This window comes from Cryptomeria japonica, chromosome 8, assembly GCF_030272615.1.
Source record: "Cryptomeria japonica chromosome 8, Sugi_1.0, whole genome shotgun sequence".
NCBI lineage: Eukaryota > Viridiplantae > Streptophyta > Pinopsida > Cupressales > Cupressaceae > Cryptomeria > Cryptomeria japonica.
The window spans coordinates 83,405,508-83,420,497 of record NC_081412.1 but is presented as its reverse complement, the minus strand read 5'-3'; the positions used below and the strand labels follow the sequence as shown (position 1 = coordinate 83,420,497).

The window sequence follows — 14,990 nt, the reverse complement described above, 5'->3', positions numbered from 1 at the left end:
ATATGTGATGGAAACTCACATTATAATTAAGACTTTGTGAAGAGCAACTCATACCCCACCTTATCCTTTTTTAATGCCTATGACTAATTAACTTAGGTGATTTGTGTACAAGCCAAATATATTCACATTTCAAATTTCACCCTTTAATTAAAGTTTGCCCAATTTCTAACTTTATTGATGCATACTGGTAAACCTTTCTTTAAGAACCTTTTACAAAAAACTTGTTATAATCTAATATTGGAACTTAATTATTAGAAGGTTGGATTTAAGTTTGATGTTTTTTTTGAGATTTGAATCTAAATCTTATGAAAATGATATATCCATCAATCACAAATTTATACAAAGTGGGATCTTCACTATGTTCAGTTAGCTATAAAAGTATTTACCTAAAGAGCTGCCTTAATTTGTTCAATACTTAGTTATTTTAATGTTTTTCAATTGTAATATACAATAAATTTATGTAAAGATGAAAATCTTTATATTATAACTCTTTTCCTGAGATTTTTCATGCTAATATTTTTAATAATCTACGACCTTGCGAAATCAAGTGCTTTTTATTCTAAAGTTTTGAATCTCATTTAGTACAAATGGAAGTATCTAAGTTCATGCTTTATGATGACGAAGAAAATAATATGAGATAATTTATTGAATATATTGTTGTATCTTTATACATGAACTCTTTTTTCTTGCTAATTTTTTTAATAAAAAGTCTAGTGCATGTCCAATGTTGATGAAATCAAGTGATTTTTAGCCTGACGCATAACTAGGTGAAACCACAATCGACGAGGTATGAAGCACAATAGTCTGCCTACAAGCATTCTAGCCCAACATTGACATAAACTTACAATAGTTCAAACTTGCGAGCATGACAATCTAACATGGGTGTAAAGGCCATGAGCACATCAACCCAAGGAGGGAATGAGAGCACGAGCATGAATACCAATGGCAACAACATCAATGCTAAAGGTCAAACTTGATTGACGAAGGCTCAAACCAATGATCACAATGATCCAAGAGAAATTTGAACCTTATAACCACAACAACACTACCATTACTTAACCATCACAATATGAAATGAATCCCTTATTACATATATTGTTACATCCTAGATTTAGAAACACTATTTCTTAATCTCTAACTAATATAATAAAACCTTTAAACATCCCAACACAATGTTTTTTTAGAAAAATAATATTAAATAAACCAATAATCAATTTCTTTTAATATTAAAAGACACCTAGAGTGCAAAACCTGAATAAGATTTAACTAACTAACAAGCCTTTCAATATCAAAGTTTCTATGATTACCCATCATAAACGAAAAGGCTGGCAAAGCAAGTGGGCTAACTCAGTCTTTTTTTAAGTTAAATGTTCGTATAATTCAAAGCATGAATTAGGTGCATGCACAAGGAAAACAATGCCTTTCACGACACCTTTATAATATTATTTGACTACCAAAGGAAGACTAGGACTGCAACAATGCATGAATGTATGTTTTCATGAGTACACACAGTAGTTCATGTTGACGGAAGAGGTGGGGGCAATGGCTTGGGATTCAACATTACCATTCTGTGGGCTGTCAAGACCGCCTTGTATTCATCTAGCTGTGGGCAACTGCACTTCACCTCTGATGACAAGAAGGAAAGTTGTCTATGGTAAAACTTAAGTCAAATTCTCCAAACTCGCATTTCCTAGCATTGCACTTTGTTTTTTTAATTTTACAGGCCAGAATCCAGATGGCAAACTGGCAACCTCTCTTCTTATAGAGAACAACCCGTATCCATGGCGGGCACTGACCCAGCCCTGGTCTGCCATGGATTGGATCAAAGCAGAGACAGATTTTGTGTTTGCACAGGTCATGGATTGGATCAAGATCCAGCCTTCTTAATTTAAATTTGCTTTTTGAACAAATGGGTGTCGTTATTACTGCAAGTGAATACGTGGGTTTTTATTATGTGTCAGCGGAGGTGAATGCTGTGATCCAAGCTGATTGAGCTTGATGCCTTTCTATGGGATTTTGAGGCTTCTGGATGCCATACTATTCGCACCCACAAGAAGTTTGAAGTAAGTCAGTTATCATATTTTTGTTCCCTTTCAATATTTTTTATTTTATTTGTATTGATTCGATGTTTAGGAGGTATCCAAATAGAAAACAATTGATTGGTGTGCTGTAGCAGATAGATGATTGTGTGCCAGGAATGCCAGAGGAAATCGTATTAGGGGTGCCAGAAAATTTAGATTTCGACACAGAAACGTAGAAAATGAATTAATAGTTCTTTTGCTTATTTTCTCTTTCTGGTCAGATTGCAGTAAATGAAAATTTAGGTTTAGCCAAATTTGGGACAGAGGTTTAACTTTTCTATTAACATAGAATTTTACTGTTTATATATCTTCTTCTGGTCAATTAGTTTTAATCTTAGGCAATAGAATATGAAGTTGAACCTTGCATAGGAGTAGGATGGACGATTCTTGATGGTTCAATCTTCTAATTTTGGAAGACAATATCCTTAATCTGATCCACACCATTCTTTTTAAATAAATGAGGGGCAATTCTGATTAACACAACTTCGAAATTTATGGAGACTTTGATCCTGGCTTAGGATGAATCAGGAGCTATAAACAAAGCAACTCCGAATTTTGTAGAAAATTGATCCTTGCTAAGGATGAATAAGGAGCTATAATTAATGCAATTCCAAATTTCATGGAGAGTTTGATCCTGCCTCAGGATGAATGCATAACACATGCAAGTTATTCTGGAAGTGGTGTTTCCAGTTTCAAACAGTTGAGTAACCATAAGAACCAGGATTTATGAGGCGAACACTATCTGAATCTGTTGCTGATTCTCCATTGGATTAATACCCTGGGGAGATAGGCTAAGGAGCAAAAGGGAGGAATCCGACCCAGGAGGAACATCATTGATTAGTTTGTTGTAGAGGCTGGCGGTTACCATGTCTATTTAGTACTTGGTTTTGGAGGATGACAGACACAGTGAGGCTGAGACACAACCCAAACTCCTACCAGAGGCAACAGTGGGGGATGAATCGAAACAGGCGAAATCCTATCCTAGCAATGCCACGTGAAAGATAATGATTTTCTCTCAGTGAAGAAACTACAATGAATAAGGAGCTATAATTAATGCAACTCCAAATTTCATGGAGAGTTTGATCCTGCCTCAGGATGAATGCATAACACATGCAAGTTATTCTGGAAGTGGTGTTTCCAGTTTCAAACAGTTGAGTAACCATAAGAACCTGGACTTATGAGGCGAACACTATCTGAATCTGTTTCTGATTCTCCATTGGATTAATACCCTGGGGAGATAGGCTAAGGAGCAAAAGGGAGGAATCCGACCAAGGAGGAACATCATTGATAAGTTTGTTGTAAAGGCTGGCGGTTACCATGTCTATTTAGTACTTGGTTTTGGAGGATGACAGACACAGTGAGGCTGAGACACAACCCAAACTCCTACCAGAGGCAACAGTGGGGAATGAATCGAAACAGGCGAAATCCTATCCTAGCAATGCCACGTGAAAGATAATGAGTTTCTCTCAGTGAAGAAACTACAATGGAATCTGAAGAAAAAATATCAGATAACTATTTTGAGCAGCGATGGTAATACAGAGAATACACACATTATCTGTTATGGTTAGATATAAAGCAACTTCAGGTAACATTTAAAATCTAACGTTACATCCTCTGGCTCAAGCTGGCAGTGGAAACTATACTACGGAACAAAAGGGTTGAGGGAAATTGGAATTCCGTTGGAACAGTGAAATGTCTTGATATTACATAGAATATTGATGGTGAAATAAGTATGCTGGGAGTTAACTGACACTGGCAAAAGAAATTACTGTGAAATAAATATTATTACCATGTTATTGGTCACAACTTGGGGTTGGTGATGGTTGGATACATATATTCATAATTCTCTTAGAAACCTCGATCACCTAAACTACAAAGATGACAAAACAAATGATTACATCACAAAAGGTGAAAATACTATACTACGTAATGAAAAATGTCACTAATTGGGAAATGCAGTACAAAACAATAGAGAAAACAAAAATAGTCATGATATACAAAAGGAAACAAAATGGGTTACACAACTATTTATAGATAGGGAAAAGTAAGAACCTCTCTTTGTGAGTTGAGAATATAGTCATGATAGCATATAGCCTTACAAATGATGTAGAAGATCTATTTGGAAGAAAGGCTCAAGAACACTTTGAGAATCATGCAGAGAAAATCATGGTACGAGCTTGTTGATGTCTTTTGATTCCGGATAATCTTCCATCTCATTAAAATTCAACATATGTTGAAGATACTCCATTTCCTTCTAAATAGACCATGCAAAATCTTATTGCTGTAGTATGTCTTTAGGATTGATGATCACATCATAATCAATCGGATCTTCACGCCACTTCGGCATATTTGACCATAAACTCAGATAAAGCACTATTCTAAAAAAGGGCTGGAGTTGAAGAATGATCTTCATTACCTGCATTTGACTTTCCAAGTCTACAGTGAGTTGTTTGTGACCATTGTGCAACTGCAAACAACACTTCTTCAGATTTTGCAAATGCATTTACTGAAGCATAGTCTAATAAACCCTCAAGTTTTGGATTTCCTACAAGTATTGAATCATCAACGTGAATATGCCAGAGAAAGATACCAATCTTTGGCAACAACCTTTGCAAATCCTACTCAGATGATAGTTGTGGGGCCTTGGGCGAATTGGATCTCTTCAATCTGTTCATAGGAATCTTCTTCAATTATTTCATCCATTAGTGAGAACATGATTTTTTGAAAGCCTTTCTTCTTCTTTGATCAGCAACCCTTCTTTCAACATATCCAATTTTGACATCAGCTCATTGACTACTGTTGTATATTCAACTTTTGGTTATGCGCTGACATGTACAAAAGCTTCTGAAGACGAGCACGAATCAAATCTCAAAATAAAGTTCATTGTCTTCTATTGATGACCTACACCCAAGATGCTTTGAGAAGATATTGAGATACACTGATGAATCCTCCATATGTGTTTTGTGATTTGATGAGTGCCTCTAGAGCTGAACTATCTTCAGGAAATTGTTTTTCATTTGATTGTGATCGCCCATCATAAAAAATATCAACCTCCTAGAACTGAAATTTCTTATCAAAAATGTTCTCAAAATTCACAAAACTTGAAGCGGCAACCTCCTTAGGTAGAGGAACATTTGGTTCTTTTGACAATGGATTTAGATGTTGATTTTTTTTTTAAATTTCTAGCTTGAGATTCTCTATTTCTTCATCAGATATCGCTTGAACAATTTGGGTGGTTTGACCTCCATCAATTACTTTCAGTGCAGACTCTTTGAACAACTCTTCAAATGAAGAAGCCTTTTGATTTATCATCTTCTTTGGTGTGTTGAAACTTCTTCTTGTTCACAACTTTACTCAGATGTTTGTGCTACTTTGTCCTCCTTAGGGAATATGTGGCATATTGTGTACCATTAGGCTCCTCTTCCATTAACAATCAAAGAGTTTGAACAAAGTAGGCAGAATATTTGCTTCTAGTGGGTATTGTTGTTCAATATTTAGTTCTTGATTATATGAACACATGGAATTGTTCCATGAATGATCATGAAAACTATTCTTTACCTTATTGTCAGGTTTGTATTGGGTATACCCCATCATGGAGCTACCATTGGATTCATCTAGTAGAAGTGGAGGATCACTTTGAAAACCCTTGATTTTTATTTGAAGTTGTCAAAAGCTGTGCGAACCTTTGCATTTCAAGACAACTTCTTCCTATCATGTTGATTTGTTCCATGGAACTTGCAATATGTGCATGAAGACAATGAAGCTTTTGCTGCTTGCCCTATTGGAGAAGAAAGCAGATGAGTTTTGTTGCTGATATCATTGAGGAAGAGCTATTTATATTTGGAGGAGGTTGATAATGTTGAAGCAGTCGGATGTTCGTGGGAAATTTCTCCTTCATACTAGCCATATCCTTTATCACACTTTGTAATAAATGATCAGTTGTCACTTGTATTAGTGGCTTGATTGGATCTCTTTGAATTCTTCCTGAAGTGTCATATGATATTTGAATTCGATTGCAGTCCTTAAGCATCACTCATTTGATTGCATAGTTTGCCTTGAGAAAGAAAGTAATATCTAGGGATGGATCATTCATGAAGCAACTTAGAAGAAAGATTGAGAGTGTTAACTAGGTAACAAAATCTTGCAATGAACTCAATCATAGGTTCACTATTGTCTTTCTTGGCATCTGAGAGTTATGCAAACAAGATATTACTATCTTCAGTTGGTTTGAAGTGTACAAGAAACTTATTGCTCATTAACTCCCAACAAGTAATCAATTTGGTAGCAAGATGGTGAAACCAATTAGCTGCCGTGCCTTGTAAATTTGTAATATTTCTACAAACAAGTGAATTGCAATATCTTCAAGTGTTGCATGCAGAATTTCACAAGCAGTGGTGAAGGCTGAAATATGTTCATCTAGGTACTGCTTTTCCTTGCTATAGAACATTGGAAAATTCTTCCTTGATCCATGAGGAAGCTCATGATGTTTTGTCAATGCCACCGGACCAATTTGATTTTCCCATGGCAATAATGGAGGAGGGTGATTGTTGGATGTGGTTACCATCTTGATCAACCATTGCGTGAAGTGGTTCTTCTTCTGAAGTTTGAAAATATTTAAACAATATTTGGTTTAGTTTTGGAAGATGAATCCCTTTTGGAGGAGAACAATCAAGACCTGCCTTCCTTAATGATCGAGTGTATATTGTGCTATAACTAGTCATCAGTTATCATTCCCTAGCAGGGTCATAAAACATTTTAACTGCAATTGTTTTGAAAAGCAAGAATTAGAACAGAACTTCCATGTCACAGAGATAAAAGAGTATATAAGAGGCGGAAGGTATGGATGTCAACTCAGGCCCCAATATCCAAGGCAGTATGGAGGTTGCCCTTGGCCCAAAACAGAGTTCATGTAGACTCAATGTTCCACGGAAACGCGTTCCCCCCCCCCTCAGGCCCATGTCTCCGAGACGGGGAGATGGGGATGTGGCGTCTCACGCCACCGCCACCGGTGCTCTGCCGGAGACGTCTCGGCATCTCCAAGAGTCCTTGGGAGACTCCCAGGCGTCTCTCAAGGGACAGGGAGACTTGCAGAAGTCTCCCGTCCGAACATGTCAAAAAGCAATTTTGAGCGATTTTTGGGGGTTGGGGGTAACCCTAATTTGACGTGGGCCCCACCCCTTCCCCCAATGCAATACAAATTCACTAAAACTACTGATTTCATTCACATTTCTAATTCTGATTTTTTTTACCAGCTAGCTGAAGAGGAGAAAAAACTTAGACTAATGCAATTAGCATTCAAGAAGTATTTGTATTTAGATTTAGTATTTCAAATTTTGATATTTTATAATTTTACTAATTTCCTATAGTTTCATTTGAAATGTAATTCTTATACTGTTATACATGTTTTCACAACTAGTTTTTCAAGTACTATATGTATAACTGTATCAGCACCACCACCCCGCTACCCCCCATCACCATCCCCCTGCGGTCCCCAAACTTAGGCCCTTTGTCCCCCAATCCCCAAAACCCGTCCCCGCGTCCCCATCAGCCATGGAACACTTTGTAGACTGGCTCAACATAACTTTCATTCAAAAGATAAGGACACCCCTAAGCTTAATTATAGCTACTTTCTCTTCACGAGTTGTTCACTTTATGCATTCAGGTTAAATTCTCTTACAACTACTATATCCTACCAAACAAACACATTATATAATAATATATGGAATCTGGATATGTTGGCCAAAACAGTGTGTTGATGGAATCCGCTGCCTAAAAAGGTGGGTTGGCCAATCCACTACCAAAAGTGAGTTATCTATTACCATAGGCTGCTGGGGATGTGAGGGACTGTATGAGACCATCTTATATCAGGCCACACTGATATATGAATAAGGGTACAACTGTATCGCATATAAATATAGTTGCCAGGAGAATAGAGTATAGGTACAGGGTGGGATCCTTGTTCCTATAGTGAAGTTTCCAGGTGACTATGCTATTTAGTAATTTACATTAAAAAGAATGGGTTGGGTTCGCTACCTAATAATACTATAATTATTTGGCATATAACAAGACAGGCTCATACTAGTCTCCCCTCGTTGAATTGCTTGGCCTCAAAGCAGTTGCGGTGATTTCTTTGCAGGTTGTAGAACAAATCCTTAGCAATCTGTTTGATTGCCTTGTCTGCTGATATTATGTTCTTCATATTGTGGCTCTCTAAAAAAGAACAGTTCCTTTCTACCAAATTCATGTAAAATTTATCAATTTTAGAATCTAATTTACCTGAGAGCTTGTTCTCAGTAAACCATTGGATTATCATGGATTTTAGCTTTTTTTATCAGGATCCCCATAATGCTAACATTTTCTCAGTGCTCCATGTAGCATATATCCAAGAGCTTGTTTCTCAGATGTTTTCTAAGCTCTTCATTGACAATATCTTTGCTTTTAAATTCACCATTACAAAGTCAGATTGAACCATTTGATTATCACAGGTTCTTAGCAGTTTTGTCAACATTCCTATCACGCTTTCTTTTTAGCTTATGCTGTTATCTATATTTGATACTAATGAAATTGACCATTTGCATTTTATCTGCAACTGCAAGAGTTTGAAATGCTGCTAATTGTGTTCAAAATGTTTTAGTGGAAGAGAGTTCTGATAAATTTGAATTTGTGTTTATGCTGGAGAACCATGTGCTCCATGAGTTTATGCAGGAGATTCAATTGATTTATCTCTCCATTCTTTGTGAATAAAAGTTTGTATCTTTATGTCTTTAGACCCTGCATCAGCAAAGACATGGATTGTGAATTTCCCATAGATGTTGAGGTCATCAAGGCTGTATTTGGTACTGCTCATACCATTTACAACATTTCTTGTACAGTTCCTCCTAAGTTTTGACCTCCAGATTGCACTCCCTTTGAATATAATGACAACAATGCATAAACGTACTCATGCTTCTGTTGAAGGAAGTTTTGATTGAATCTATGAAACATCTCTTGGTATGCACTTACTAAGAATTGTTTCATGGTATTGGTATTGGCTCACTATGCAGAAAAAAGCTCTGATACCACTGTCATGTTCTGAATTATAATATAGTACTTCTGCAAAACAAAACAAACATTAATAAACGAATATGTATAGATTTGAGGAGATCCTTGATATGATTGCAGACAAAGGAGTTGCATATATCAGTAAGTTGGATTTGAGTTGTATTAAATGAAACCTGAACATGACTATCTGTTATAATCAAGAAAAACAATTTAAATTATAGGCAACTGATAACTTCCTGTGCACTGTTGTCAGTGATATTCTTCTGTATCCTTTTTGAATATTTCAAAACATCAAAATCTATTTATGGGCCACACAATGATGAAACTCAACAGTAGATTTCATCCTTGTCTCAACTGTTTTTACCTGAAGAGACCAGAGCGTTTTCCATACTATCTGTAAGTTTTAGTGCCATGACCACCTACAAAGACTAGCAATATAACAAAAAATCAGTTTTCCACGGCCGCTGGGGATGGGGAGACGGGGGGACGTGCTTCAGGGACAGGGGGACAAAGGGAAAAAGTTTCGGGGACGAGTTTCGGGGACGGGGGACTTGGGCCTGGGAGGGGGAAACGCGTTTCCGTGGAACACTGCAAAAAATACATGCTAATCTAAAGAGAATCCTTAGTGGTAGTTTTAGTTCGATGTTGAACATTGTATAATCAATCTTGGATGCTCGCCTTAGGGTCAGGACTCTTGATCCCAATTTAAACCAGTGTTGTTTGGGTAGGGTTGGATCAAAAGGAGATATAATGTTCCCATTCACTTGATTTGTGTTTTAATGTGACATTTCCAACTATTTAAATAAAATTTCTAGAAAGAGAATTATATGGAATCTACACATTGAATTTTTAATGTGAGAATTCATCTTGCAACCTGACTGAATACTTGATAATAATATTCACTGATCTATTGAATACTTGATAATAATATTCACTGATCTATTGAATATTGATACATTATAGAGTTGAATTATAGCCCAATTTTACATAAAATTAATTTATTTGCTATGCAAGTGAATGATGTACGCAACATTAAGACAAATTACCTGATCATAAATATAACCAGGTGAGCAACTGACCAGAAGTCCCATAAACAGTAACACGTATGTTATCTTTCTTATTTAAGAAATTTTATTGTGCAAAAACATTGAGGAAATGTCTGTATTTAATTTCAGGAAGGTTGAGAGGATTGAAATTGAATCTATTACAACTTCTCATGAATCAGTTATATGCATACTTTGTTACATATAAAGAGTTTAGCATTCTTTCTGTGAATTCAATATGAATTTTTCCATCCCTGATTTTCCTAGATGCAATAATGTTATTCTCTTTTACATTCTTTTGGTCTTACACAACTACCTGCATCTATTTCTATTCTTCTTATTTTAGATTTGAAGGTTACAGTGAATTTCTTTTTTAATTGTATATTCCAGAAGCAACTGATTGTCTGTGTTGTTATTTCTGCATGTTTGTAGGCTGGAATTTTTGCAATGATCCCTCTGAGGGAGATTGTGACTGTTTTATTTTTCCTCCATACCATTGTAGTGGCTGTGGAGGATGGGAGCTCTGGTTTATCCAGATGCAGTTGTGAGGGAGAAGGATGGTGGAATAATGAGAACATATTTCAATGTCAAATGGTCAGCGATTTTCTGATTGCCTTGGCTTACTTCTCAATCCCTCTTGAGCTTTTGTACTTTTTGAGTTGCTCAAATGTCTTTCCATTCAGATGGGTAATTGTTCAATTTGGAGCATTCATTGTGCTTTGTGGGTTAACCCATTTTGTCAACATATGGACATATAATCGTCACTCTTTTCATGTAATGCTAACTTTGACCGTCTTCAAGTTCTTAACTGCACTTGTGTCTTGTGCTACGGCCATAACTCTTGTAACTTTGATTCCTGAACTGCTACGGGTGAAGGTAAGAGAACTCTTTCTTAAAAACAAGGCAAGGGAACTAGACAGGGAGGTAGACATTGTAAAAAGGAAAGAGGAAACGAGTTGGCATGTTCATATGCTCACTCAAGAAATCCGCAAGTCTTTAGATCGTCATACCATCTTAAATACAACTCTTTTTTCCCTAGCTAAGACATTGAATTTGGAAAATTGCACCATATGGATGCCACAGGCAGAGGGTTCATTCATGGAGCTAACTCATGAGCTGAAACGGCGACATTTGCAATCTTCAATAACTGTTCCAATGAGTGATCCAGAGGTGGTGAAGATCAACAGTAGTAAAGTTCCAGTCATCTTAGGACCTGATTCTGCCTTGGGAAAGGCAAGTAATCAGCACTGGTCATTGGCTGGGCCTATGGCAGCAATAAGGGTGCCTTTGTTAAAGGCATCGAATTTTAAGGGTGGAACACCAGAATTTTTTAAAGCATCATATGCAATACTGGTACTGGTCTTGCCATGTGAAGATGACAGACAGTGGAGCTCTCAAGAATTAGATATTGTAGAGGTTGTGGCAGATCAAGTTGCTGTTGCCCTTTCTCATGCAGCTGTTCTGGAAGAGTCACAGAAGATGAGGGGCCCGCTGGTTGAGCAGAATAAAGCATTACAGCAAGCACGGCATGATGCAATGAGAGCAAGTCAGGCACGACATTGCTTCCAAATGGCAATGAACCGTGAAATGAGAGCGCCCATGCATGCTATATCTGCACTTTCATCTATCTTGCAAGATGCTAGCTTGAATGTTGAACAGCTGGCAATGGTGAACATGCTAGCAAAAAGTAGTAGCCTTCTTTCTACTCTCATAAATGACGTTATGGATTACTCACAATTAAATGATTCTTCTGCTTTGGTTCTTCAGTTACATCCTTTTCGGCTACCTTCAATGCTGAAAGATGCAGCACAACTTATAAAGCATATGTCCAGTAGCAGAGGTCTCTTGTTCAATCTTGAAATAGGTGATGCTATGCCTGACCGTGTTATAGGAGATGAAAAACGCATTCTACGCATTATTCTACACATGAGTGGATGTGCTGTTAATTCAATCAAAGAAGGAACAATATCAATTCGCATTTGCAAAGAAGACAGAACTGAAGGTTGGTGGGACCCTAGCAATCGAAGATGGAGACCTTCATTTTGTGAAGGTTATACGTTCTTAAGATTTGAGATCAGGACATCAGGCTCTGAAAGCAACAAAATTGGCACCCCCAGCTTCCTGAAAAATGTACAGGAGGATAAAAGCAATTCCCCAGAAACAGCTGGAGGAGGCCTTGGATTTGCCATGTGTAAAAAGTATGTTCAGGTAATTGTCTTCGTTGATTTTTATTTTTGGAAGAAATGAATATTTTTGAGATTCAGTAAAATAAATTTGGCCTTCATATTTACAAACTGAAGTCAAAAAATGAATGTATAACAAATAGAAATGTTTCAAGATAAAAATCTTATACACATTAGGGATGTTTGAATCAAGATAAAACCTTATCCACATTAGGGGTGTTTGAAAGAGTAACTCATCTAGTGTGTGAGTTTGATCGTAGTGATTTCTGACATTTTAAAGTTCCAGGTAAGAGTAAACAAGAGAGCATGTGACTGCCTGTTAGCTGTTTTTCTTTAACAGGTTCCTTATCTTTGATGAGATACTAACCTTGTTTTCATTGCTTTGCAGCTTATGCATGGAAATATAATGATAGAGTCCAATTCTCAAGGTGAAGGCTCTGTTATTGTTTTTATAATTAGATTACAACTGCAGACTCCAACTGAAAATAGCCATTGGTTGTCTCAAGATGAGAAGATATACAATTCTTCTTTAAAAGGTTTAAAAGTTCTTGTTGCAGATGACAATAACGTTAATCGTGCAGTCACACTGCAATTGCTTGAAAAGCTAGGCTGTGAAACAACTGGTGCAGATTCAGGTTACCAGTGCTTACTTGCTTTATTTCAGTCTGGAAATGCATTTCAAGTGGTCTTTCTAGAAATTTGTATGTCGCAGATGGATGGATATGATGTAGCCTTCCGTATACGACAAAACTTCAGATCAGGAAACCGTCCCTTGGTTATTGCTTTGACTGCTACTACAGATAGAGAAAGTGTAGATAAGTGCCTTAGTAGTGGGATGGATGGTGTGATACGGAAGCCAGTTTCATTGACAGAGATGAGCAAGGAACTTTTCAAAATTATACAACAAACAAAGCATATCCCTATCATTTAGTATCTACGAAGTTACTTTGTTTGAGTTGCAGTAAAATTGTGAGACTTTCTTTCACCAGTTTGGCGTGAGTGGAAATCTATGGAAGACTGATCAAGATGCATGCTCCTCATTTTCATATGCTGGAGATTGTGGTGCTTTAATTTAAAAGGTCCATGGTCTTCTCGAGTTCTCAGAAATGTGGGGTACTGCGTCATATACAATTAACATTGCTAGTGGAGTAATTCTCTCATGCATTGATCCTGTATGGGACAATTACCTGATATATGTATGACAGCTTTACCTGTCTTGTTACATATTACAGGCTTCTTATAGATTCAGTTCATTTGTGCAGGAAGATGAATATCAAAGTTTATTGATGTAAGAGCTGTTATTGCTTTTGTCTTCAGAAGATGATCCAATCAAGATAGCTTCTTTTGAAATTTTCAAGCATAGATCACACTTCTAGCTATTCAGGTATCCATTGTGGTTGCTTAGCACCCTTTCTCAATCCTTATTTTGGTGCATTTGCAAACTATGCCTTACTCTAGATGGCGAGGGTTCTCCCTATTGTTCCAAACAAGGAAAGTTAGTTTGATGTCCATGATGCGTTATTGATATAACCTGCTTCAAATATTAAAAAAATCCTCCATCACTTTTGAACACAGTGATTCAATATAGGCTCTGGTAAACTATTTTGAAATCATTGTTAATAACATTGATCGTTGTTATTCTAGCTAAGTGTATTCACCTGTGAAAGGATTAGGATTGGAACTGTGGGCAAGGGGAAAGTGGCCAAGTAATTAAATTGGCCATAAATAGTTCTACAGGAGATCATCTATTTTCTATCTATCCTCGTTTTGTATCCCATTAATATCAACCATTGGGCTTAACTGGATGCTGTAGGGAGTGATAAATAGATCGAGAAATGCTAAAACTATTGTCATGTTCTCATCTATCTTTCACAGTATGCATAGCTGCACTGTGGATGGACAACTAAAGATTATCAGAGATGGACTCTTGATCAGTTATAATCTGACAGGCTTGGTCTAGAAGTTAGCCCTTGATCGATTATTCTATGACAAACTTGGTCTAAAGCCTCTTTTCTTTTTGTAAGTTCAATTTATTTCTACTTCATTTAGAGTTGCTATATGCAGCTATTGCTTTTTGTCAACTCTGTTTGGGCCAAGAACCTTAATTACATTAGATGAACCAGACATCTTTGCAGTGAGCAGAAGAAGAGAATTTTAACAATATATAAGAAGTGCTGTGTATAAAGATAAATACTCAACATATCTATCAGCATAAGAATTTAATTTTAAGTCCTTAATTAAAACCGAGGGTAAAAATAAACATAGAGAAAAATTCATTAAATAAAGACTATGATTTAAAAACATGTTCCAAGAGCTCTTCAACGATATGTGATATACTTATGTTTGGCTAAATTATGAAAGATGGTGCCATAACAAAGCAACCTTTAACCTGTTGCTTAAACTTGCACTCCATGCAAAAAGAGCTTGCTTGACTAAGTGATATAAATTAGATGTAGAGATAGATACATACAAATAGGCCAACTTGGGTATATTTTCCACATATTCTCATCATTTATACCGATAGAAATTATGCTCCTTGCTACGTAAACATGGAATTTATTGTAAGATGTCCGATTCTAATATTAAATGAATTTCTTTCCATTTGGCCATATAATAAGCTAGCCTCACGAATCAAGGATATC

General features: G+C 36.6%; 1 protein-coding gene across 1 annotated transcript; it reads left to right on the top strand.

Annotated features, from left to right (window-relative positions):
• Positions 1-1,404: 1,404 nt before the first annotated feature.
• LOC131038422 (ethylene receptor 2) lies at positions 1,405-13,705 on the top strand. Its single transcript, XM_057970855.2, has 4 exons — positions 1,405-1,654; positions 1,962-2,063; positions 10,598-12,373; positions 12,737-13,705. Exons 3-4 carry the CDS (start codon positions 10,613-10,615, stop codon positions 13,277-13,279), a joined length of 2,304 nt encoding a protein of 767 aa, XP_057826838.2. The 5' UTR covers positions 1,405-1,654; positions 1,962-2,063; positions 10,598-10,612; the 3' UTR covers positions 13,280-13,705.
• Positions 13,706-14,990: the final 1,285 nt, after the last annotated feature.